Genomic DNA, 25,474 nt, shown 5'->3' on the forward strand with positions numbered 1-25,474 from the left:
TCACGGGTTGCCGTTTCTGGATTACGGTTACAACATGGCATGAAATCAGCATAAGCTCATTGTTTTGATTCAGGGGGAACTGTTAAAGGCGGCTGTCATTTGTTTGCAATGCTCGGTGACTGACGTCTGTCTACAACTCTCTATAGCTTAATGGAATGCACTACAATTTGGACTGAATTATTGGATGCAAATTGTATTGATTTTATGGAATCAATATTACTGATTGCTATCAGGATGTGAAGAGAGCTTTAACCAGAATAACAAAGTGTTTATGAAAAAAATTGCCAACCCTACCTTTAATATCATTAGCTGTAACAACGGAAAATAAATATGCATGAAGTCAGAGTACAGATCTTATAAAACTGTTTAATGGCACACTTAACTTTTAAAACACTCATGGATATTCTACATAACTTTTAAGACTGCAATGCATGATCAAAATCATGAAACTCTACAGATGATAACAAAAAAAAAAAAACACATGAAACTCAGCACAGAACAATGTCCTGTTTGAGACAGTAACCCTCCATCATTACCAATTAAAAATATATATTTTAAGATATATATTGACAAAAAAGACGGTGTCTAAAACAATGTCTACAGTTTTCAGTCTCATTTTACACACTGTAAAAAAAAATCCGTTAAATTTAAAGTAAAAAACGTCAGCTGTGGTTGCCAGAAATCAAACTTTCTGTTAAACAATTAACAGTTTTTCACTGTAGGATTTTTACCTCTTTTACTGTTAAAATCACACAAAAATGAACAGTGCATAAGCTACTGTACTCAGTGCTTGAAGTGGGAAAAAAAGTGCCAGTACTCTCTTGTGCACCGGCTGGCATATGCAAATCATTATCACATTTAAAATTTCTACAGTGAAGAAATTATGCTTTGTCTCTGGGTGACAAAGTACCGGCAACATGTGAGAAGTGGCGGTAAACAAGAAAAAGTGAAGGCACACTAAAGATTGAAGAATAAAAGTGCTGGTACTGCGTAATGGTGCATAGTGGCCCACTTCGAGCACTGACTGTATTAATGGACATGTGGTCTACCATGTGGGGATTTATACACTTTTGAATAAACTGTATGGTCTGTTTCGGTGACAAATGATGGTTTTTGGTGTTGTCCTATTGTGCTGTAGGTGGTGCAGAGGTGATTGTTTGTCTGCATCTGTTCCGGTATCTGTAAATATATATATAATACATAGTAAATCTGTGAAAAATAGACAAGGAATAACTTATCTGTTAAGCCATAGTAACATTGCAATGTACAAAATCAGAAAATCCTTGAACTGAAATTAGGAAAAACATTCAGTCTCAAGATATTTTTACCGTTAACTTTTATTTTCCATTTTTAACTAGAAACTGTGTGAAACTGTGTGTATATGTATGTTTCTTACCTCAGGGCATGGCATGTTCTGTCTGGTATTGTGAGTTTGTTTGTGCTCTCCTGTAAACCCATAGACAGTTTGAGGATTTGCAGATTTCTCCAACATCTCCAGGGGTCTTTGTACTTCCATCTCTGGCTGTAGAACCATCCAATCAAACAGTCATACAAATCCTTTTATATAGCTTTATATTTACATGCATAATTACTTTTACACTACATAATAGTAGTGTTGGGTCTGAGTCCACCTTTGTCGAGTTGAGTCCAAACTCGACAAAAAATTGACCTTTTACAAAGACCCACCCCTCTTAGTTAGATTGCAATGTACAGTTGCAGTCATAAGTTTACCTACTGTACAACTTTCAGAATCTGCAAGGTAATGCTCAAGAAGGCAACACGATGCATTAAGAGCCAGGGGTAAACTTTTGAGCTAGTTGATTGTGGTGCGTAAAATTTTCATCTTTTAAATTTTGCATGTTAATATCTGATTAAGCCTCTGAAGGGCAGTACTAAACAAATGAATGAATTTAACAAATAAGAACAATTTACACCGATCATCCCATTCAAAAGTTTACACCCACTGAGCACATGCCCTTCTTGAACATCACTGAATGTTTCCATCTTTTGTAATAGTTGTGTATGAGTCCCTCAGAATCTCAAAATCATACAATCAATGCTAGTAAGGGGTCAAATATGCAAAAGATTCTGGAAAACCAAAGAATGTGCAGGAGGTGGAGCATTGAAGAACATTGGGCAGTTTAACTAAACCCCCCATATTAAATATCCCCAAAAATACAGGGTCAGTTTATAGGTGCTGTCCAGAGCATCAACTGGGATAACGTACTTTTAGGTAGATCTTTGGAAGAAGACAGTCAAAGATTTACACAACAACTGCAGAGATCAATTGATGCATTTACATGCAGACAACTGCATAGGAAAAAAAGAACACCATTACTTGGTTAATCACAAAAATCTTAAATCTAATGATAAAACGGGATATGGCTTTAAAATCTGCCGTTAAATCTAAAGCAAGCGATGATAGACCTTTTTTCACTTTGCTACGGAATAGAGTAAAGAGATAGCCAAAGCAAACTTCTTTTTGACCATAATTGAAAAAGCAGGAGGTAATACTTAAACTATCTGGAGCCAGTTAAGAAAACTAATGGGACAAAATGTTAACAAAGCCAAATCAATTGAACTTGTTGTTGGTGGAAAATTAAGAGACAAGCCAGCTGAAGTAGCTGATGCTCTCAATAATCATTTCATTGAATCAGTAGAAAATATCAAGTTCTGAATATAAGAACACTACTGGCCAAGTCGAAGAGACAGAGCCAGCTTTCAACATAGAATATATCACTGAGGCAGATGTTGTGAGAGTAATTAGATCACTGAGGCCCTCTCGAGCGAAAGTATAAAGCTCGTGTTGATTCTGAACACATACATTTTGAGCAAATTCTCTGTATGGTGACTCTAAAAACACCTTTGAGTGGACACTGCGTTCATGCGCTCAACATATATGTCTGTAATTGGCTACAATACTCAGCTGTGAAACAACACAATGTTAGCAGTTACGTTTTGTTTTCAGAATGATCACACCGAGACTGGAGGAGAACGGGGAACTGGATACTGGAACCAGAAACGAGGAGAGGAACAAGAAGGTTGGTATACTTCAGGTAAGTGATAATCCAAATGTATTCGGTCCGAGTTATAGACGAGACTACCCTTACGAAAAAGAAGTTTATTCAAGTGTGCTATTAGTATACTTATTTTAAACTAAAAATAAGAAAGTATACTTTCAGTCTACTTTTTATATACTTCTCAGAAATATACTTCAAATTCCACTTAAGTATACTTGACTTATACTGACAGAAAAGTCTAAGTATATTTGGCCTATACTTGTTGATCGAGATATACTTAAAAGTATAATTAAGTATTCTAAGTATTCTTGGCTTGTACTTGTGTTTACTATTTTGATTGAGTAGCTTATTAAATACTTTTTTAAAAACATAATATTACACACCGTCTTATAAACTAGCCTAACATGTTCAGCTTTATATAGTAACAAACTTTCGGGTGGAATAGCTTATAGAGCAAATAAAATAAGCATGGAAAATAAGTTTATTCAAGTGTTCTATTAGTATACTTTTCAACTAAAAAGAAGAAAGCATACTTTCAGTCTACATTTTATATACTTCTCAAAAATAGACTTAATTACACTTAAGTGTACTTGACTTATACTGAGAGAAAAGTCCAAGTATATTTGGCCTATACTTGTACTCAATCTTTTGATCGAGATATACTTAAAAGTTTAATTATTCAAAGTATACTTGGCTTGTAGTTGTGTTAACTCTTTTGATCGAGTAGCCTATTAAATATACTTTTTTTACATTGTTTTTCATATACAGTCTTATGAAACTTTGTTTGAAAATATTGATTAAAATATTGATATAAAACAGATATGTTTCTAATTCTGCGTATCTGAATTTTTGTGTAGGCTAGTCTACAGGTGTACATAGGAATTTACTTTAAAGGGCACCTATTATGCCCCTTTTTAGAAGATGTAATATTGGTCTTGGGTGTCCCCAGAATGCATTTGTGAAGTTTCAGCACAAAATACCCCACAGTTAATTTATTATAACCATTTGAAAATGACATTTTTGGGGCCTGTTTTAAAAAGAGCTGTTTTGGCGTCTACCACTTGAGCTGCATATCCCCGCCCTGCTGCTGGACCTAGATGATGAAGAGACTCCGGCACAGAATAAACACGAATGAGAATGGACTAAACGTACATTTATGTACTTATAAAGTTTTAATCGCGTCCCCTTTGCCATTATGGATGTGCAACACACACACACACACACACACACACACACACACACACACACACACACACTACTGTGATAATGTTTGCTAAGTACAAACGATTTATTTATTTTTTTCTTAAGGGGAGGGAGATAGACGTTTATATAGCCTACTGTCTATAGAGATAGAGCAGACCTTAATTTATTTACATTTGTAAATGCTGCAAAAAAAAATGCCTACGTGACATAAAACTGTCTGACGTTGTTTGTTGAGACATCCTATGACGACGACAATAAATAGCTTTAGACGCATTTGTTGTTGAACTGGCTGACATCGATTGAAATGACTATTTGCTCATAAATCATAAAATACACTTACTTCTTCTGGAGGTGACGTTGGATCGCGAACAGTAGGCAACGATCCACACTTGAGGATTAACTTTGACCCTCGTTCACTAAACAGTCAGTCAGAACATGATTTTCGTATTTAGGAAGTTTAAGTGGCGCCTTTTCTTCATAAATAAAATCCATCCGCTGCGTTTTCAGTGGCTCTGATGTCAGTGAAGACTATGTCCATTCTTACATCCCACAACAGAACATTACCGGCTGTCGTTGAAACAATAGAGCATCACAGTCCCGCCCACAGCCGGTGCCGGAAGTAAAAATTCAATACAATTTCTCCATTGACAGTTGGGGACGTATAAGCCATAAAAACGTAACCATACATGGTAGACTTAAAACCAGCTACGGCTGTACTAAGCGATTGTATATGCTCATAAAACCGCAAAAAGTTAATGGGGCACTAACCTTGTTTTGAGATAAATGCCTTTTATTCGCGATGTCTTGGAGAAGTACTTCATTACCCACAATCCTAAACAATCCCACAATCCCACAGTGATGCATCTGATTGGTGGAGCTCGTGTAAACCCCGCGAAAGTTCGTGAAGACTCAAGATAAAAAAAAAAAACTAAAACTGTTGCGTTTTTTTTGCACGGTATCACTAGGGTGACCAGACGTCCCGAAAAATTCGGGACAGTCCCGAAATCTAAGCTGTTGTCCCGAATCCCGAATCCGGCCCTAATTGTCCCGAAAATTATACTAAAGCAAATTCTTGAGTAGTTATTGTCTGATAAAACATTAAAAACTGTCCGTGGAGGTTGAGTCGTCCTGCAGCCAGCCCCCGCCGGCTGCTTATTGGCTGCAGCATCTTTTTCTTTTTCTTTTTTTGAAGTTCAACAAAGATACCGTAGGCGCGAATTAAAATGCATTGATAAGCGAGCGCGAGTTGCCGCAACCGCGAGGACAGTGAATGTGCAGGAAAGGAGTGATTGATTGGTCGCGGCACTGTGTGCAAAAAAAACTTCGGCCTAATGTCTGATGTTGGGTTACACAAAGCAAATCATCTACACAATTATTTAGTTTTCTTATTTAATGACCGACAATTTCGTCATAATAATAATTTTGGCATAAGGCTTATTAGCGTTAGACTTTACTATAGCCTGAAATGTCTGATTTACGCACTGTTACAACAGTCTTTTTTTTTTTTTTGGTCACAATGACATTTGAGTTCATGATTTTAATATTGTTTTTTTTGTGGCAGACTAAATATTAATGACAAACAAACTGTTATTGATCTTTGAATAAAAATATGTTTGGTTCAGGTTTGAAAATTCATTTTATTATAGGCTATGTAGTCTAATATCATAGTAGGACTGGTTCAGGTTTGAAAATTCATTTTATTATAGGCTATGTAGTCTAATATCATAGTAGGACTACCCCAAAACCTCCCCAAACAACGACACCCCCCCCCCCCCCCCCCCCCCCGCCGTCCCCCCCCGCCGTCCCGTCCCGAATTTCAGCCAATCTCATCTGGTCACCCTAGGTGATGTGACATTTGAACCGAGGAGTCTTCATATATGGTATGAGTCATATCAAGCATTTTATGATGCCACTGTCAAAACAATATTTAGCTTAGGCATACCCAGAGCCATAGAGAGCTCTTCATGCATTTACTGAACATTTGTGTAATAATTCATGGCAAGTTAATAAACTTAATATGATGCACTTTCTGGTTTGCTGACCTTCACTTTTTAATTTTCACTTGTTGTTATTAAGAAAATACATTAAATGTTATTAAAATTAAGGATGAACTATAACTTCATGAATAAAATGAGCATGGACCACAAGTGGGAAATTGTTGAGGCATTTGTCAGCAACCTGCCCGTGGGCCGCTGAAACTGATGAGCAGAACGCAGCGCGGACTGCCAGATCTGCACCCGTGAGCCGCGGACCGCCAGCCATGCTTTCCAGTCTATTTACACAATTACTACTGAAAGAACTGCTATAAACGGCACAAGAAAAAGTTCGCGTGGCTGTCGTCAGACTTTAAAGTCGCTCTAAAGGCTCTTTCGCGGTTGTGGCTTCAGTCGACTTCAGTGAGGCGCGGTGGTTTATGGGATGAGTAGTTCCTTCGCTCGGAAATGAAAATATGTACACAGTCTTGTACCTTTGACTTTTTTTGGATTTTCTCGCCGTTTTTTCACTCGAAATGATATGTTGTATGCCTATGAGTTCAGCCGTAGCTGGTTATCCTCAGACATGCTCTAAAACTCGTTAGATACGGATTTTCGAAAACGTCAATGGGAAAAATGAATGGGAAATTTACTTCCGGCACCGAAGCGCTCTCGGGCTGTGGGCGGGACTGTGATGCTCTATGGAGGATGGTGTACAGATCACCGAGGGCGGGGTCTATGCCAAAACCAGATGTCAATCAAATCACGTCGGTGGGGCTTAGCTCATTTCTACGTCACAGTGAGGGAAATCTAGAACAGGGCGTTCTGAGACAGTGCTTATGATTTATTGAGATAGTAAAAAAACTACTGGGTGGATTTTTATCATTCTAGGGTGGTTTTGCTCACACACTGCCAACACACATTTATGTTCAAACACCATGTAAAAGTGAATTTTGCATAATAGGTGCCCTTTAAAACTTTATAGACTAAAATAACTAGCTCCCCAAACAGAGAGAGTGGATTAATATTTGTAGAATCATTACATTTTTTTAAACAATGAACATTGATGAAAGACAACATTACATTAATATTTTATTTTTTAAACGATAGATTAAACAAACATCTTTACCAGCGAATACGCGCACGCGCAGTGTTCATGTTCAAGTGTTCATGTTCGTGAGAGGAGAAACTTAATCAACAATTTAAGAGAGACAAACTTCACAAAGTAACGTTAAGTAAAATGTAGCTCATTGTACGTTTTATCCCCTGTTTTGTCAAAGGGGGGGGGGGTGAAATGCTATCTCATGCATACTGAGTTTTTTACACTGTTAAAGAGTTGGATTCCCATGCTAAACATGGACAAAGTTTCAAAAATTAAATTGTACGTTTGAAGGAATATTTCTGTGCCAAAAATTGTCCTTCCGGTTTGTCACAAGTTTCGGAAAGTTTTTTTCGAGTATGGGTCTCTGTGACGTTAGATGGGGCGGAATTTCCTTATATGGGTCCAAAGAAGTGGGTTTTTGGTTGCCAGGGCAAGACAACCCTGCACAGATTCCCAAAGAACCCGGCGTTAAGGGACCAGTGAATGGAGTTTGTTTTTTCAGAGACTGTTTGTTTTTGTGCGAGACTGTTTGTTCCCTGCATTTCGACGATGATTGTTTTATAAACAAAGCCCAGATCGACGGATTTGCAGATCGTCTAATGCTTAAGGACCGAGCAGTCACAATGATAAAGGTTCGCGGTCGCAGGCGGTGAGTAAAACTGCTTCAAATGTCTCTGTGTGTTGTTAGCTCGGTTAGCACAGCTTTAGCTTCGCCCACACGGCCCGCCTCCAGACGCTCGTTTTTTTTTCGGAAAGACTCGGTACAGCCTATCTTTCTTTTATAAATATAATAAAACTAAAGACTTTTTGGAGATATGAAGGATGCAATACTACTCTATAGGTACTCAAGATTAACAGGAGATTGAGTGAAAATGAGCATTTCAGACGTGGGTCCGTCACTGAACTTTGCCTCACAACACCCCATTCTGAGAGTGAAAGTGCACAGCCGCTATTTCATGGTGCCCAAGAGGGATAGAGGACTCCGTCTGATAATGGACCCGGGACCCATCGACTGAGCACATCACTAGCACACGTTCAGGAGGGAAGACCCTCCGTGAGCTCTCTCGTCGAGGTCTATTAGAAACCTCTTCAGGGGACATGTATACGTGTCTTTAAGGTTGTATGTTTGCAACCGGCTGATCTTCATAGATCTTCTTCGGTGAGTGAATATCCTCTATTTCCTAGTCTTCTGTCTAGACTTCGGGGTTGCGCAGTCGTTGCCGCTTAGGCTGCTGACGCTGTGATTGTGTGCTGATATGTATTTATGCCGTAATGTTGCCCTGCATTCTTCAGTGCAACAGGCTATTCTGATTTAACTGCATATATTCACAGTTGTTGTCACTACAGCCACTGACGCCGTGTTTATGTACAGTACATACTGATATGCGTTTATGCTGTTATCTTGCCCTGTTTCCTTAAAGGTGCTCTAAGTGATGTCACACGTTTATTTAGGCCAAAATATTTTTTGTCACATACAGCAAACATCTCCTCACCATCCGCTAGCTGCCTGTCCCCTGAAAACACTGTAAAAAAACGCGGTCTCTCTAGACACCACAGGCTCCACAAACAGCAACAAAAACAAACTGGGCTCACCCGCACCACGAAAACATAACAAACTGTTCCAGCCAATAATTGACAAGAATGATTTGGGGGTGGGGTTTGGGGGGTTAGTGCATGGATGAGGAGGAGGGAGGGTCTAGCTAGCCTCCGTTTTGTTTGACAATACTTCGAACGTCCACAAGAAGTGACATCACCCAACATCACTTAGAACACCTTTAAAGGAGAACTTGGTAACTTTTTTAACTTAACAAAACTGTCTAGAAATCATTTGGATGGTTAAACAACCTGTTCTGGTGATATTGGTGACATTCCCCGCTCCCCCCAGCGTTCCCAGGCGGAAAACCAACCTTGCAACTTGGGGACTACCGTCCCGGCAAGATTGAAATTGGAAGTCTCGTGAGAAGCGAGAACGAGAACGAGCGCGAAACACAAATTGCTTTATGGCAATTCGACATAAACACGCATGTGTGATGTATTACCAGATTACCCACCTCGGTAGTCAGACATAGCTCCACACGATACAGTTGGCTTGCTCCGATCAAAACAAACGCACATGAGCAGCGGTAGAGAGGGGGAGGAGGCCGCCGCAAGTGAGTTTTTTACGGCCGTGTTGTAAAATATATGCCCCCTCACAGCTGTAGGGGGAGCTCGTGGGGAAAACATGCGGCAACAAAACGGAAAATCAGCTAAGAAGTGACTAGAGTTCGCTAGAGTTGCCCGAGTTCTCCTTTAAGTGCAACTGAACTGGCTATTGTGATCTAATTTTGTATATTCACAGTTGTTGTCGCTAAAGCCACTGACGCTTTGCTTATGTATACTGATTTGTATGCCGTAATGTTGCCCTGTATCCTTCAGTGCAACTGGTTATTCTGATTTAACCATGTATATTCACAGTTGTTGTCACTACGGCCACTGACGCTGTGTTTATGTACATACTGATATGCATTTATGCTGTTATGTTGCCCTGTATCCTTCAGTGCAACTGGCTATTCTGTTCTAACTGCGTATATTCACAGTTGTGGTCGCTATACGGCTACTGACGCTGTGTTTTTGTACAGATATGCATTTATGCCGTTATGTTGCCCTGTATCCTTCAGTGCAACTGGCTATTCTGATCTAACCGTGTATATTCACAGTTGTTGTCGCTACGGCCACTGACGCTGTGTTTATGTACATACTGATATGTATTTATGCCGTTATGTTGCCCGTATCCTTCAGTGCAACTGGCTATTCTGATCTAACTGCGTATATTCACAGTTGTCGGCGCTATACGGCTACTAACGCTGTGTTTATGTACAGATATGTATTCATGCCATTATGTTGCCCTGTTTCCTTCAGTGCAACTGGCTATTGTGATCTAACTGCGTATATTCACAGTTGTTGTCGCTACGGCCACTGACACTGTGTTTATGTAGCCTACATACTGATGTTTATGCCGTAATGTTGCCCTGTATCCTTCAGTGCAACTGGTTATTCTGATCTAACTGCGTATATTCACAGCTGTCGGCGCTATTCGGCTACTGACGCTGTGCTTATCTAAATTCGCGGACCTGAGAGAGTTAATGGTGGCTCCCCCATGGCAATCCCCCCTGCTGTCTCAAGGCGAACGGCACAATATGGCACCCCAGCCCCGAGCTGTGGAACCTTCATGTGTTCTCATGCGTTCATGAGAGCTGAGCACTCGCGGAGGCGCACACGCCTTCTAACAGGCTCCTCTGCGCTCTAAGATGGGGAGTTTTTACAAAATGGCAACCGGGACATCGTTAGTGACCAGGGGATCTGTTCCGTGTCTGATGTTTGCACTTTCTACAGCACAGAAAGGATAGCCCTTAAGCCCATAGCCCATAGCTCCTCCCAGAAAAAGTTGGGTTGCTATTCCTCTCCAGCCATCGTGGCCAAGCCAGGAGTCAAGGCCATGGAAGCCAAACCGCCCTGGGTCCCTGAACTGCCGGTGCCTCCCTCGGTACCTGAGCTGGCGGCTCCACCCTGGTCACCGATACCGCCATGGAGGCTACTTGGCCTGCCAGCACTGCCCTGGTTACCCACCATGACTACAGGACAACCGCCCTCCCTCCATGGTTAGACTCCTTTTAGGCGCAAGGTCGCGCCTTCTGGGAGGAGGAAGTACTGTCACAGTCACCATCCAGCACTAAATTTCCCATTATCCCTCCTTATGCTCACCTGCACGGAATCACCAGGCTTCATTCTCACTTAGTCACACTTATCGCCATCACCTGAATATTAATCACCACCAGTTGTCACCCATCACCTTAGCACTAGTTAAAAGGACTTGCCACACACACACATACACACATGGTCTACCCTTACGAAAAAAATGTATACTTCAAGTTAATTTTATGAAGTATACTTAAGTAATGTTCAAGTATATTTTTAAGTATACTTTATGTAGTAAGTATACTAATGTCAATATGTACTAGTAGTAAACTTGTAAGTGTACTATTTTAATACCGCTTGGGACTAAATTGGCCCACTTGAAGTATATAAAAGTATATGTTTAAGTATACTATAAGTGTAACAGTAGTAAACTTTAAGTGCACAACTAGTTCATAATTACGTTTCTCATTTGTACTGCAAGTGAACTTATGGGTATACTAGTAGTTTACTATTGTAATACTTGTAGCAACTTTGAAGTATACTCAGTAAACTACTAGTTTAGTAGTTTTATACTACAAGTTTACTGAGAGTACACTAAAAGAAAACTTTCTAGTATACTTGCGGTATAAAACTACTAAACTAGTAGTTTACTGGGAGTACACTAAAAGAGCAACAATAATATATAAATGGTAAACTATAAGTATGATGTTAAGTTCACTTAAAGAAAACTTGTAGTATAAAACTACTAAACTAGTAGTTTTCTTTGAATGTACTCTTAGTAAACTACTAGTTTAGTAGTTTTATACTACAAGTTTTCTTTAAGTGAACTTAACATCATACTTATAGTTTACCATTTATATATTATTTTTGCTCTTTAGTGTACTCTCAGTAAACTACTAGTTTAGTAGTTTTATACAAGTTTTCTTTAAATGAACTTAACATTATACTTATAGTTTACTATTTATATACAATTTTTGCAGTTGCAGTAGGCCAATATACTACTATGTTCAAATGTTATTTTTTATACTTGAATTTAACATTGACATTTTATTAGCTTCATGCATCCTTTTTTATCAACACTTGAATGTTGGTAAGTTTCATAAAGAAAGGCAACATTTTAAACAAAATAGTTGAGAAAATCACATTTTTGTCAAAGACAAAGTTACGCCTTGATCAGATTCAGAACGATAATCAAACACAGATGGAGTAAATCGAGTCCGACACGGCGACACCCCCACAGCTTTAGTCGTTTTCTCTTCATGGGTTATGCCTACGCTTCATTTCATTTGGAAACATTAAGCAGTTTTGATTTACAAGCTGTTTAATGTTTGATGATCACATTATTTTACATTTGAGTGAGCAATCTTCTATCACTTGCTTCAGCTTCTTCTTCTCCTGTATTTTGATCCGGAGAGATTCTGTACTAGAAGATGTCATATAGCGCCCCCTACCGTATAACAGTGAAAACATGGATAGCTGTAAAATTCAGTCAATGGTGGGGAAAAGTTTAATTAAATATGGATATTTTTGTGGATAACTTTTATCATGGATGGATGCACTTTTATGGACTTAGGGTTAGGGTTATGGTTAGGGAAACAGAAACGGCCATTCCTTGCCAATTAAAGCTTGGAAGAGCCAGGGCATTTTTTAATATATCTCTGATTGTATTCGCCTGAAAGAAGAATGTCATATACAACTAGATGGCTTGAGGGTGTGTGAATCATCGGGTCATTTTCATTTTTTGGGTGAACTGTCCCTGTAATGTGAGTCTCTCTGGAAAAAAATGGAGATTCTACAGTATGCAGTGGTAGCATCTTCTCTTCCACTATTTTGCCTGCCTGTAATTGTTTTTTTTAAGCTCACCTTCAGACACTTTCTGCACTGTTGATGTAAAATCAAGTTTTGCCTGTTGTTGCAGATTTGAGAAACCTCTCTATAAGATAAGAGGCTGTTAGGGGGACCAGCTACCCATTAAGTCCCATTATGAAATTAAATGCTCAGAAAGCACCTGCTACTGTACAGCTGCACTTTCCTCATAAGTTGGGTCATATAAATAGTGTATGTTCTGAAACAGTCATTGCTTAGATTCTGACTGCATTAAACTGCCAACAAATTAAAAAAATATCTGTATGCAAATATTAGTAGTCATTTAGTAGATGTTTTTATCAGAATAGTTTTCAATACACTTAATACAAGTACAATTATAGTATGTTGATGACTCATATCCTCTACTCTAGACCTCAAACCACCCCTGAGCTACTGGCCACACCACCTCCAACTCACATGAAGATCCATTTATGAATTAACTCTCTCCCCGTCAGCGGGGGAAAGTTGCCAGCCACCTCCAGCGTTTTTGATTATTTTCACCAAATTTGCATGGCTCCCATAATATTTTGTTGTATGAATATCTGAACATGCAATATATCAAAAGAAGAACAGACCCTCTGCTTTCAAACTAAAAAAAACATGTTTTATTCTAGCTTCATTTATTATTTTTTCATCAACACTTGAACGTGGGTAAGTTTCATAAAAAAGCAACATTTTGATCAAAACATAGATGCAGTAAATCGAGTCCATCAACACCCCTAATGCCTGCACAGTCCTATAGCTCGTCCTGGGTCAACATTTCTTGCAGTGACATATGCTGTTTAATGCTGATGATCGCGTTATTTTACACATGCATACGATTACACATAAGATAAGATAGTTTGTTCCTGCATTTTCTTCGCATGTGTTTTGATCAGGAGATTTAGTACTCTTTCAGAAGATGTGTATCACCACCTACCGTATAATAGTGAAAACACGGAAAGCCGGAAATATCCGTCAATGGCGGGGAAGCATTAAGAAGGTAACACTTTAGAATAATGGTCCATCATTAGGTAACTATGCAGGAGGTGATGCAGGACAAATGAGTGGTACTACATTAAAGGTGCATTGCGCAAGTCTCTGAGTTTTTGCAGAACTATGCCCCCTCTGGCAAGAAGCGAAACTGCAATATAGGCAATTTAATAGGCCCAGTCTCAAATTCCGACCCGAATCCCTCTTATTTATTTGACTGTACAGGATTATAGAGGCAATCGCAGTGATCAGAGAAGGACTCATTCAGCCCATCAGGCAATTGTTCAAGCATGTATGGGTTAGAAAAACGGGTATTTTTAACATGAAATGTTGCGCAATGCACCTTTAAGGGAATAGTTCACCCAAAAAAAAAAAATCTGCCATCATTTACTCACCCTCATATCGTTCCAAACCCGTAATACTTTTGTTCATCTTAAAACATTAATGAATATATTTTAAAAAAATCTGAGAGATTTCTGTACTTCCATTGACAGCTATGCAACTGACACTTTGATGCTTCAAAAAATTAATAAAGATATCGCAAAACCAATCCATTTGAATTGAGCGAATTTAGTCGAAATATTCTGAAGAGATGAAATCACTTTATATGATGACCAGATTGAATTTAGGCCTTTATTTACATATAAAACACTGATCAGCAAACATAAATAGAAGCTCAGCCGAACTTGCTTGACACGCGTAAACACAAACCTCAATGGTTCTTGCTGCAGAACACCAACCAGACGCAATGAAGTTAAGATTCCAGCGACAAATAATTTATCTGTCCGTATCTGTAATTTATCAGACACGACGCGACTATGGGACGTGATAAAAATCACAGCCAATTAGAAGACTGTGTGGGCGGGTGGTCTCAGCAAGCTCACAGCAACAAAATGGATAAGTACATAATGAAATTCATGAATATTACACCATTTTAACATTATTAAAATTTATACTGAGTTACTGAAACAATCGTTGTCATAAAATACGCTTGTCTGTTAACAATGAGTTGACAGTTTGAACGTTCTTGTTCACTTTTATTTATTTTGAAGGTCTGAGGTGAGTTGCTCTCAGTACGGCACACAGACACTTTTAACATTACATAAATAAAGCACATAAACAATACCTGAGATTATCATACTTCCTGTTGTTGCTCCAGCTGGACAAAAAACTTTGATTAACGTGTAACGGAGGCCAGCTAGTAGTCGCTGTGCGAGTAAACCTCAATCCTCTGATCTCAATAGGCGCTCTAGCGACAAACGCTAGAGGCTGCAGTCTTTAGCCTCCTTGTTAGAGCGCCTGACTCTCACGCCGGAGACCCGGGTTCGAGGGGCAAGCTCAACAGTGCTGAATAACATGAGAATGAACATCATTGGTTCTTGCAGAAGCTCAACAGTGCTGTGTAACACGAAAATTAACCTCATTGGTTCTTACAAGTAAAGCGTACATGCTTGAGCTTCTGTTTATCACAACTGATGTGTGTGTTGATGAATGTCTATGCGAACAAAAGCCTAAATTCAATCTATCAATCATATAACGCGATCGTGTCTCTTCAGAAAATTTTGCCTAAACCGCTCAATTTATATGGATTAGTTTTACTATCTCTTTATGAACTTTTTGAAGCGTCAAAGTGGTAATTGCGTAGCTGTCAATGGAAGGACAGAAATCACTCAGATTTCATCAAAAAGATATAACATGAGGGTGAGTAAATGATGACAGAGCTTTAATTTTTGGGTGAACTAACCCTTTAATAATTCAGCTATTACTTACTTATTAGTAAATCTTGTTTCTATATTAGTTAATAGTAGCTTAGAGTATTAATGTACTACTACTCATTTGTCCTGCACTTACTCACTTCCTACTCACTACTGCACCTACTCACTTCCTGCATAGTTATACATTTTTAACCATTATTCTAAAGTATTACCATTAAGAGCATTATTGTGAATTGTAATGGCTGCACAAATGTGACCCTGGACCACAAAACCAGTCTTATGTGTAATTTTTTTTTTTAAATTGAGATTTATACATCATCTGAAAGCTGAATACATAATCTTTCCTTTGATGTATGGTTTGTTAGGATAGGACAATATTTGGCCGAGATACAACTATTTGAAAATCTGGAATCTGAGGGTACAGAAAAATCGAAACATTGAGAAAATCGCCTTTAAAGTTGTCCATTTCTATTGGCGATAGTGCTGCATCCATTCACAAAAATAAACGTTTTATATATTTAAGGTGGGAAATTTACAAAATATCTTCATGGAACATGATCTTTACTCAATATCCTAATGATTTTTGGCATAAAAGAAAAATCTATAATTTTGACCCATACAATGTTTTGTTGGCTATTGCCACAAATATACCCGTGCAACATAAGACTGGTTTTGTGATCCAGGGTCACAAATATATAATGAAGTAAGCTTACCTGAACTTGTGCATATATTGTTTGATCATTCTCTTCTTGGGCACCTAAGAGATTTAAAATAGTATTATTTTAAAGACTCAATTGACCTTTACTGTCACTACAGAAAGTGTAGGTGTGACTATTTGTACATGGTCCCTGCTTTCCTCACTATGAGGAGCATAGTGAAGCATTGCTTTAAATGAAGCACTTGCATACACATACAGTATGTGAATTAATCAAATATATGTTGTGTAGGAGTATTGTTCTGTATTGGACACTGATATATATATATATATAAACTTTTCATATTTGAATATTCAGTAGTATATGACTACATCACCATTTTTGTATTCAGTGTGTAATCTATGTGCAAGAAAAAAATGAATTAAACTCTAACTGGTATATCATATCACATGACCAACAACTTTGAATTCCAAAAAAATCTGTTATTCTGAGATAAGACAGACATACCTTTGTTATGATTCTTGCAAAAGCAGTATACTGCGCCAGTTGCAACTAAAATCATCAGTGAAGCACTAACAATAATAACCAGGAGCCAAAGGAGAGGAAAAGAACTGTTGTTTTCTTCAATACTTTTATCTGAAACAAAAGACATCAATTTTATAACTACAGTCATCAGCACACTCATATCTTAGGTACAGTAGTGAGAATAAACAGCTAATAAACTAATTATAAGAGACTAGAAATTGTCTTAAAATGTATAGGTTTTGCATGTGGTTGGTGGGTCGGTTATTTACTTTCATAAGGTGTACAGAGTTGTTTAATCTGTATTGTGTCATTCTTCCAGCTGACTGGGTTGCTATAGTTACAAACCACTATGTCCTCTTTACAATACATGATTAGAGCCTGCATTTCAAATGATGTCTCTTCCTCCTGACTGCAGTTGTTGGTGTGGTAGCTGTTGCTGATTTTACGGTCATGACCACTACATGTGACGTTCACAATACAGGAGTTAACACTGATTATGGAGATGTTCCAGTTCAGGACAGGAGAATCCACTGGATCTGAAACACATATTTAAAGGGGCGGGTGAAATGCTATTTCATGCATACCGAGTTTTTTACACTGTTAAAGAGTTGGATACCCATGCTAAACATGGACAAAGTTTCAAAAATTAACTTGTACGTTTGATGGAGTATTTCTGTACCAAAAATACTCCTTCCGGTTTGTCACAAGTTTCGGAAAGTTTTTTTTCCGAGTATGGCTATGGGCATGTGTGACGTCAGATGGGGCGGAATTTCCTTATACGGTCCTAAGGGCACTTCTCCCGGAAGGGCGCGCGCACCCATAGACCAGAGCGAGAGAGCGAAAGCAGTACCTCATCTAAGTGATGAGCTCGCTGCAGTCACAGGACTTTGTTCCCTGCATTTCGACGATGATTGTTTTATAAACAAGGCCCAGTTCGGATTTAGCAGTCCCAACGATAAAGGTTCACGGTCGTGCGTTGGAACCGCAGGCGGTGAGTAAAACTCATAGACAAACTGCTTCAAATGTCTGTGTGTTGTTAGCTATCGGCGCGTAAGCACCGCCCACACGGCACGCCCCCAGCCACTCGTTTTTTTTCGGAAAGACTCTGTACAGCCTATCTTTCTTTTATAAATATAATAAAACTAAAGACTTTTTGAAGATATGAAGGATGCAATACTACTCTATAGGTACTCAAGATTAACATGAGATTGACTAAAACTGAGTGTTTCACCCCCTCTTTAAGAAAACTGCTGCATGACAGGCCTTGTTTTTTTTTTTTTACTAACTTTTTTTGTAGCTAGTTTAAAGGTGTGACTGTACAACTTGCCCTGTTAGGGTCTGCAAAGATAATGTGCATTTTCTACATTCAGAAAACACTGAAACAGTGCAAGATTATTTAGAAGATAAAATTTCATTCAATCAGTATTTACAGTTCCAGGAGCACATACCGTTTACTTCTAACTTTTGTTTACATCATCGTAAGTTGATGACACATAATATAGACATATAGGACTTGATCAAACAACATAGTATTTTCAGTGCATTTTTGTTATCTTGTTACTGAGATATCAAACACTGACACTTTCTTGGCTGTTCTTTTATATCCAAGAACTGATGTGAAAACATTTGTTAAAACGAGATTTGGCTTGATATTGGTTTTTAATATTGTCTTAATTGCAACTCAGACTCACCTATAACAGATACTCTGTACTCAGCAGCATCTTTATTCGTAGATCCATATATTTTTGCTGTGTAGAGTCCACTGTCTGTCTTCTGCATGTTCTTCAGTGTTAGAGAGAAGGTTGTTTGGTTGAAAACCACATTGTCCCTAATATTCACTGTCTCTTTATCATAGAATGTCACAATATTTTCACATTTTTCATTCATCCAGACCAAGGAAAGAAAATCTGGTGGTACATTAGCCTGTATGTCCAGTTGAATAGAACTTCCTGTCTGCACAGAGACAGTATTTTCGGCATTGCACGTGAATGCTACAAACAGATAGGATAATGCAAAATATGTAATTTATGTAATTTAGTAAGCTCCCACATTCCACCAAAAGCTTAATTAATTAGGCTACTGTATATTCTCTGTGTCCATTTATGCAGTAATTTAAAAAGAAGGATTTTCGTACCTGTGTTGAAGATCAGCATGGCCATGAAGATCATGAGCAGATGACCAAAAGCCATTGCAATAAACTGCCTGTCCTGCTGTGGTTATATTAGAGAAAACTGAGTGTTTTATATAACCTTATTAAAACTGTCCAGGCAGTGTCACTTACCTTGGAATATATAACATACAATCAACTATATACGTCTAGGCCAACATATGCTGGTTTTTTTTCTAAAATTTTGAGCCTATTTAAAACTCTTTTCAAGCATCATATACAGTATGCTTGCAAAAGTCCTGTTAAATGAATAACCAGAATTGCTACCTGTACTGTGTCAAAAACCTGCTGAGAAAAGAGAGAGGAAGAATAAGTTGTGTTCTTCAAGTCGCGACCACATACCACAGGAAGAATATACCCCTAGCCCTAGTTGTGAGAGCAAGTGTGGCTATTCATATCTAAGTTCAGATCTTTAAGTGTCTTTAAAATACTGATCTAAGCTCTTGTCTTCATCTCTGCACTTCATAGATCTGATGTTTCATATGAACTAAAACATTTATTTTTTATTTAAATGCATATTATGTCATGTTTAAAGTGAGCAATAAATACATGTGATCTGATTATATTGGATGATGCACAGCCCCTTTTATGCACAGGGGCTACATAACATAAAAAATGTTATGTAGCTCCTGTGCATAAAAGCTTCAATGTACTGTAACTGGTGCATCTTGTGTGCTTCACAACTGCAAACAACAAAATCACACTGACAAAAAAACAAAACACATTTATTTTAGTCACACTTCTTTCATGCAGGTGATCATGCCGCTTCACTTCCTGGGCTGCGTTTTACTCCACTTTTAGACATACACTCGTGAACCTCCCTAAGCACTTCCTCTCTCTTAAAATTGTGGTGCTACTAAAAAAAGCAGTTGCAAATGTTGTACAAAATACACTGTTGTTTTACTACCAAACTACATGTAATATATGATTAGTCTAACTTACAGTGAAATGTTTGATGGGATACGCTTGACCTCTAATACTGCTCCAATGCAGTATTCATTATTCAAGAAAGCGTGGGTTTAGTGTGCATTAAGGGCACTGTGCTTTGCCATTTTTTAGACATGGGACAGTCTTGCGCACTCACTTCCTGCTGCGTGCATGTCCTCTCAAGTGGCCAAGACCACAAGTGTGAGTATTTAGAAATGTCCTTCTTCAAGTGGATGAGGGAAGTTTATTTGGAGAGATGCTCGACCCCTTGATCTTGACAGTCTTCAGGCAGCTGAGCAGCTCCACAGACCACAATGCAACATGATTGTGACATTACAACAGCAACTCGCACTGCTCACCCTTAACTCTTTCCCCGCCATTGTTTCTTTCTTTCTTTTTTTCAGTTGTCAGCCAGAACCAGCATTTTTGATCATTTTCACAAAACTGGCCCCCAGAATATTTTGATGTATGGATATCTGAACATACAAATATGTGTATTAATACAATATTTAGGCTACTATGGGGCGCCGTTTGTAAAGAGGCTCACGCTGAAAATAACAGCAACATTTTGTCACATTTAGCTTCAAACAATGTTTAAAAAACTGGTATGAATTTTTGACGGTCACTTTTTACCACATTTACAATAATATTTGTCAACTTAGAGATATTTTAAATAGTTAAATCTAAATATTAAATGTTACACCTAAATGTTAAATGTTAAATCTAAATGCTAAATCTAAATCTAAATGTTAAATCTAAATCTAAATGTTAAATATAAATATAAATCTAAATGTTAAATCTAAATGTTAAATGTTAAATCTTAATCTAAATGTTAAATCTAAATATTAAATCTAAATCTAAATGTTAAATCTAAATGTTAAATCTAAATCTAAATGTTAAATCTAAATGTTAAATCTAAATGTTAAATCTAAATCTAAATCTAAATGTTGAATCTAAATATAAATGTTAAATCTAAATGTTAAATCTAAATCTAAATGTTGAATCTAAATCTAAATGTTAAATCTAAATCTAAATGTTGAATCTAAATGTTTGGGTTGAAACTAAATATTTAACTAATATGCAAATTCAAAATGCCGGTAACAGGAAGTGCCAAAATAAAAGCTCGAGGTGGTCAGTGTGTGTTTATAGCATGGTTTATAGTGTCAAATAACGAATAAAAACCATCTCATCCGAGGAAATGGACTCTTGGACATAGATTATCGTGATAATAACTACCTAAAATAATAAACACGTTTGGAGAAACTGTATTTGAAGAGTTGGCTAGTGTCACTTTTATGAAAAGTGCGGGACTTATGACCTGTAGCCATAATAGCCAGCCACTAGGGGGCTCACTTTGACTGAATGTCATGTCATTACTCTCATCACGATACTCTACAGTTTCTCCAAACGTGTTTATTATTTTAGGAAGTTATTATCGTTATATTATAGTTATTATTATGAGATGATTTTTATTCATTATTTGACACTATAAACCATGCTATAAACACACACTGACCACCTCGAGCTTTTATTTTGCCACTTCCGGCATTTTGAATTTGCATATTAGTTAAATATTTAGTTTCACCCAAAACATTTAGATTCAACATTTAGATTTAGATTCAACATTTATATTTAACATTTATATTTAACATTTAGATTTAGATTTAACATTTATATTTAACATTTAGATTTAGATTTAATATTTAGATTTAACATTTAGATTTAGATTTAACATTTAACATTTAGATTTAACATTTAGATTTAGATTTAATATTTAGATTTAACATTTAGATTTAGATTTAACATTTAGATTTAACATTTAGATTTAGATTTAATATTTAGATTTAACATTTAGATTTAGATTTAACATTTAACATTTAGATTTAACATTTAGATTTAGATTTAACATTTAGATTTAGATTTAACATTTAGATTTAGATTTAGCATTTAGATTTAATATTTAACATTTAGGTGTAACATTTAATATTTAGATTTAACTATTTAAAATATCTCTAAGTTGACAAATATTGTTGTAAATGTGGTAAAAAGTGACCATCAAAAATTCATACCAGTTTTTTTAACATTGTTTGAAGCTAAATGTGACAAAATGTTGCTGTTATTTTCAGCGTGAGCCGCTTTACAAACGGCGCCCCATAGGCTACATTCAATATATATTGTATACAGTATAGATTCTTTAGACATCAATCAAAATTAACTTTCCCATACACAAAACATATTTTACAGCCACAATTATGCATTACACATTTTACCTATTGCAAGGTATTGTTTGTTAAAAGTCTATTATTATAATTCCGTGGGAAACCCGGAGACTTGGCAACCCTGGTAGGATGTGAGTTTGGCAACTGATTGTTCTAATTATGAGATAAAGCATGTGTAAAACTTGGAAAATGTGAAAAAAAAGAAAAGCTCCTGCAAATTTGTGCAAATTGTGCAAAGAGAAGGAAAAATGTGCAGTTCTGTCAGGACCACTATCGTTGAATACAATTAACAATTAGCATACAGTTTAGATTGGCGGCATGGTTCTGTTCTGGACAAGAACTCCCTGTGCATCCGTGCAGCCATAGCATGGATAGCAGGGAGAGCAGCAATAAACAGAACAGAACCAACATGAATGTATGCAGATATCAATAATTCAAGATGTTATAGTACAACATAACATTCGAGAATTTATTCTGATTCAGGGGAATCAGAATGCCAAATCCTGACTGACGAGAGGAGGAGCTGGGGAGGGAGGAGGGTTATTATCTCCTGAGAAACGCGATAGCTGCTGATAATACTGAAGGAAGTTGTATATTGTAGCTTGACTAACGTGACCTGCCAGAACTACACTTGATTTTGAAGTAAAAATTACAGTAGGTCTGGTTTTCTCATTTAAAACTATTAATGGTGGGAGTTTGGGGCATGACTATCTGTTTATCTGACCAGTGACATCGGAGGATATTTGGGAAACTTGATCTGAATTTATATATATATATATATATATATATATATATATATATATATATATATATATATATATATATATATATATATATATATAAAACGTTTAGTTCCAATCCTTGATTCTGATTGGTCAATAGCTGTGCTTTATTCACGATAAAACACGGCTATGACCGCTTCACCCAATAGACCAACGCTACTTTAAAAATCCCGAAAAGGATGTGGAATTTACCGGGATACGTTAAATAGGGAAACCAGGGACCAGTATGTGGACAAATTTTCCTGTTAAATATCCCGTATTTTAATAACTTACTCTCATAACATTAATGTTAGCCCTTCCATCTGACCTGTCAGTCTCTGTACTGTTGTCCTGTTGCTACCTCCTTGCCCTTCCAGCGAAACAGATGTTTTCAAAGCATCGTTTTGCTTACTTGAAGGCAACCTTAGCGTGATATTGGCCTTTTTAAGATAACAGCGTGGTTGTTGTGAGAGCACGATTTCACGCCAATCTGTAAGCAAAGTCACGTAGACCTAGCTTCACAACTCGCTTAGTTAATGCTGCAGTTTTGTAGTACGAATTTTTGCTGTCAGCAGAGGGATAGCAACAGAAAGATGAATGTTGAAATGTTCATTTTTCGGGATATTTTATAGGAAAATACTAAATCGGGAAGACAGCGGGAAAAGAGCTCAAATACGTGAGAAACCCGGAAAAAACGGGAGGGTTGACAGCTAAGTTACTAACTACACTTTTTTGCCGATTTTGTCCACATAACATTACTGGTCCCTGGCCTATTTAACGTATCCCCGTAAATTCCACATCCTTTTCGGGACTTTAATATCTTTTTTCTTTCTTTTCTTTCTCCCAACTCTGCTTCTCCTCGTTCGACTTGCTGTATGTTTACATTCGCGAGGCCATCAACATGGCCGTCACGACGCCCAAGCCCTATTGGTAAATTCAGATGGTCAGTATAATTTATTAAAGGTATAGAGCTGGTAAGTCCCGCCCCTTCCGTAAAACCCCGCTGGACCTCAAAGTTGAAAAATCGTCAATGCAAGTGAATGGGAGAAAATAATTATTTTCTGGTCCCGTTTGAATTGTGCCATGAATGTGAACATATGTTGTCTGTGAATTTTTTATATAACTTTTCATGTTACGAGTTTGACAGTATATGGTATGATTCTTCAGCTAGCAGTTGTGGAAAAGACATAACGAGAAAGACTACATGTCGCTATGTGACGTCACCCATAAAGTTGACTTACCCGTGGTTTTCGCCAACCTCAACGATTTTGTCCTCTCCCTGAAAGAAGGCGATAAAGTGCATCAAAGACACAGCCATGTTTAGCGGGATCCGTGAGCTAGTGTCCGTGTGCTAGTGGTGTTGACGTTTCAAACGCGTCGAAAGCAGCGAGAGACTTGTAGTCCACAAAGTGCTCTCACACAAAGTCTAACCGTATCAAACTTCTACCCGCTAAATTCTAGCATTCTTTACACGAAAAGTTATATAAAAAATTCACAGACAACATATGTTCACATTCATGGCAAAATTCAAACGGGACCAGAAAATAATTATTTTCTCCCATTCACTTGCATTGACGGTTTTTCAACTTTGAGGTCCAGCGGGATTAGCGGAAGGGGCGGGACTTACCAGCTCTATAGAGCAGTCAGTGGTTCTCAAAGTGGGGTCCGCGGACCCCTAGGGGTCCGTGGCGCACTGCCTGGGGGTCCGTGGAAAGTTCGCTATAAAATATAAACATACCCGGAGAAAGTGCAGGGCCCATCGTCATTCATTACTCCCGCGCGTGTAACGTTAGACCAATGAACATTCGGCTTTTACATTACGCCAATCTACCAAAACATTTCCCTCAGGTTTTAACTTCACGTCTCACAGCTAATGAATGAATAAAAGCCAATTAAACAGGCGCATTGTGTTCATCAGCACTCCCCTCGCTTTAACTTTGGGCCAATAGAAACTCTGTTGTATTACGTCAATCTGTCAAAGTCGTTATTTCGACATAATATCTCGTAATTTCGCCATAATAAGGGGACATTCTTATCTGCATTAAGCCACATTAAGCGTTCTTATAATGGTTATATGGGAGGAAAATGCTTAACGTGTAGGCAATGCATTTGTTGCGTTTAACGTTGCGTTCATATTCTGGGCTCATCTGATTTACATAGCCTACTTTGTTATGATTTTAGTATCATAATGATTAATAAATGCACGCACAATTATCCGTGAACTTGATTTGATCAAATGCCTTTCAACTTGTTTGTGAGAAATTCAGAATTAAATGAATGTGCAGCAATTTGCAGAGAGTCTGTAGGCCTACTATACTGTTGTAGCCATTAAATAAGCGCATTTAGTTTCATATTTGTTCAAATATTATGATGTTATTTTGTTTCGTTTATGTTGATTTATGAAAAGTGCAACAGCATGAGTAAGATAGAATGCGCAATATATCGAGAGACGTGGAGCGGGTTATATGATTTTGACCACTTCATTAAGTTTTGTTTTGTAGAAAGCCTTTCTTTAAAGTGAATTTCGTTTTGTATAAATTGTATCTTAATTTTAATACATTTTTCATCAACCAATTGATTGTTTTTAATGAATAAGTTGCAAATGTAACAGACAATAATCATGGAGGCGCCCGCGCGGTCACTTGCACTGCACGTTAACTGGAGCGCATCTCATCCTAACTTAACGAAACTCA

At 37.6% G+C, this 25,474-nt stretch overlaps 1 protein-coding gene across 1 annotated transcript; it reads right to left on the reverse strand.

Annotated features, from left to right (window-relative positions):
* Positions 1–346: 346 nt before the first annotated feature.
* LOC308696255 (CD48 antigen-like) lies at positions 347–19,213 on the reverse strand. The gene is made up of 8 exons (XM_081374777.1): positions 19,142–19,213; positions 18,842–18,917; positions 18,399–18,698; positions 16,977–17,243; positions 16,690–16,818; positions 16,240–16,283; positions 1,397–1,522; positions 347–1,179 (listed from the first exon to the last, which is right to left on the reverse strand). The coding sequence occupies exons 2-8, from the start codon at positions 18,894–18,896 to the stop codon at positions 1,030–1,032; spliced, it is 1,071 nt and encodes a 356-aa protein (XP_081230903.1). The 5' UTR covers positions 18,897–18,917; positions 19,142–19,213; the 3' UTR covers positions 347–1,029.
* Positions 19,214–25,474: the final 6,261 nt, after the last annotated feature.

The sequence above is a fragment of the Scardinius erythrophthalmus genome (genome assembly GCF_964197995.2).
Source record: "Scardinius erythrophthalmus genome assembly, chromosome: 9".
Classification (NCBI taxonomy): Eukaryota; Metazoa; Chordata; class Actinopteri; order Cypriniformes; family Leuciscidae; genus Scardinius; species Scardinius erythrophthalmus.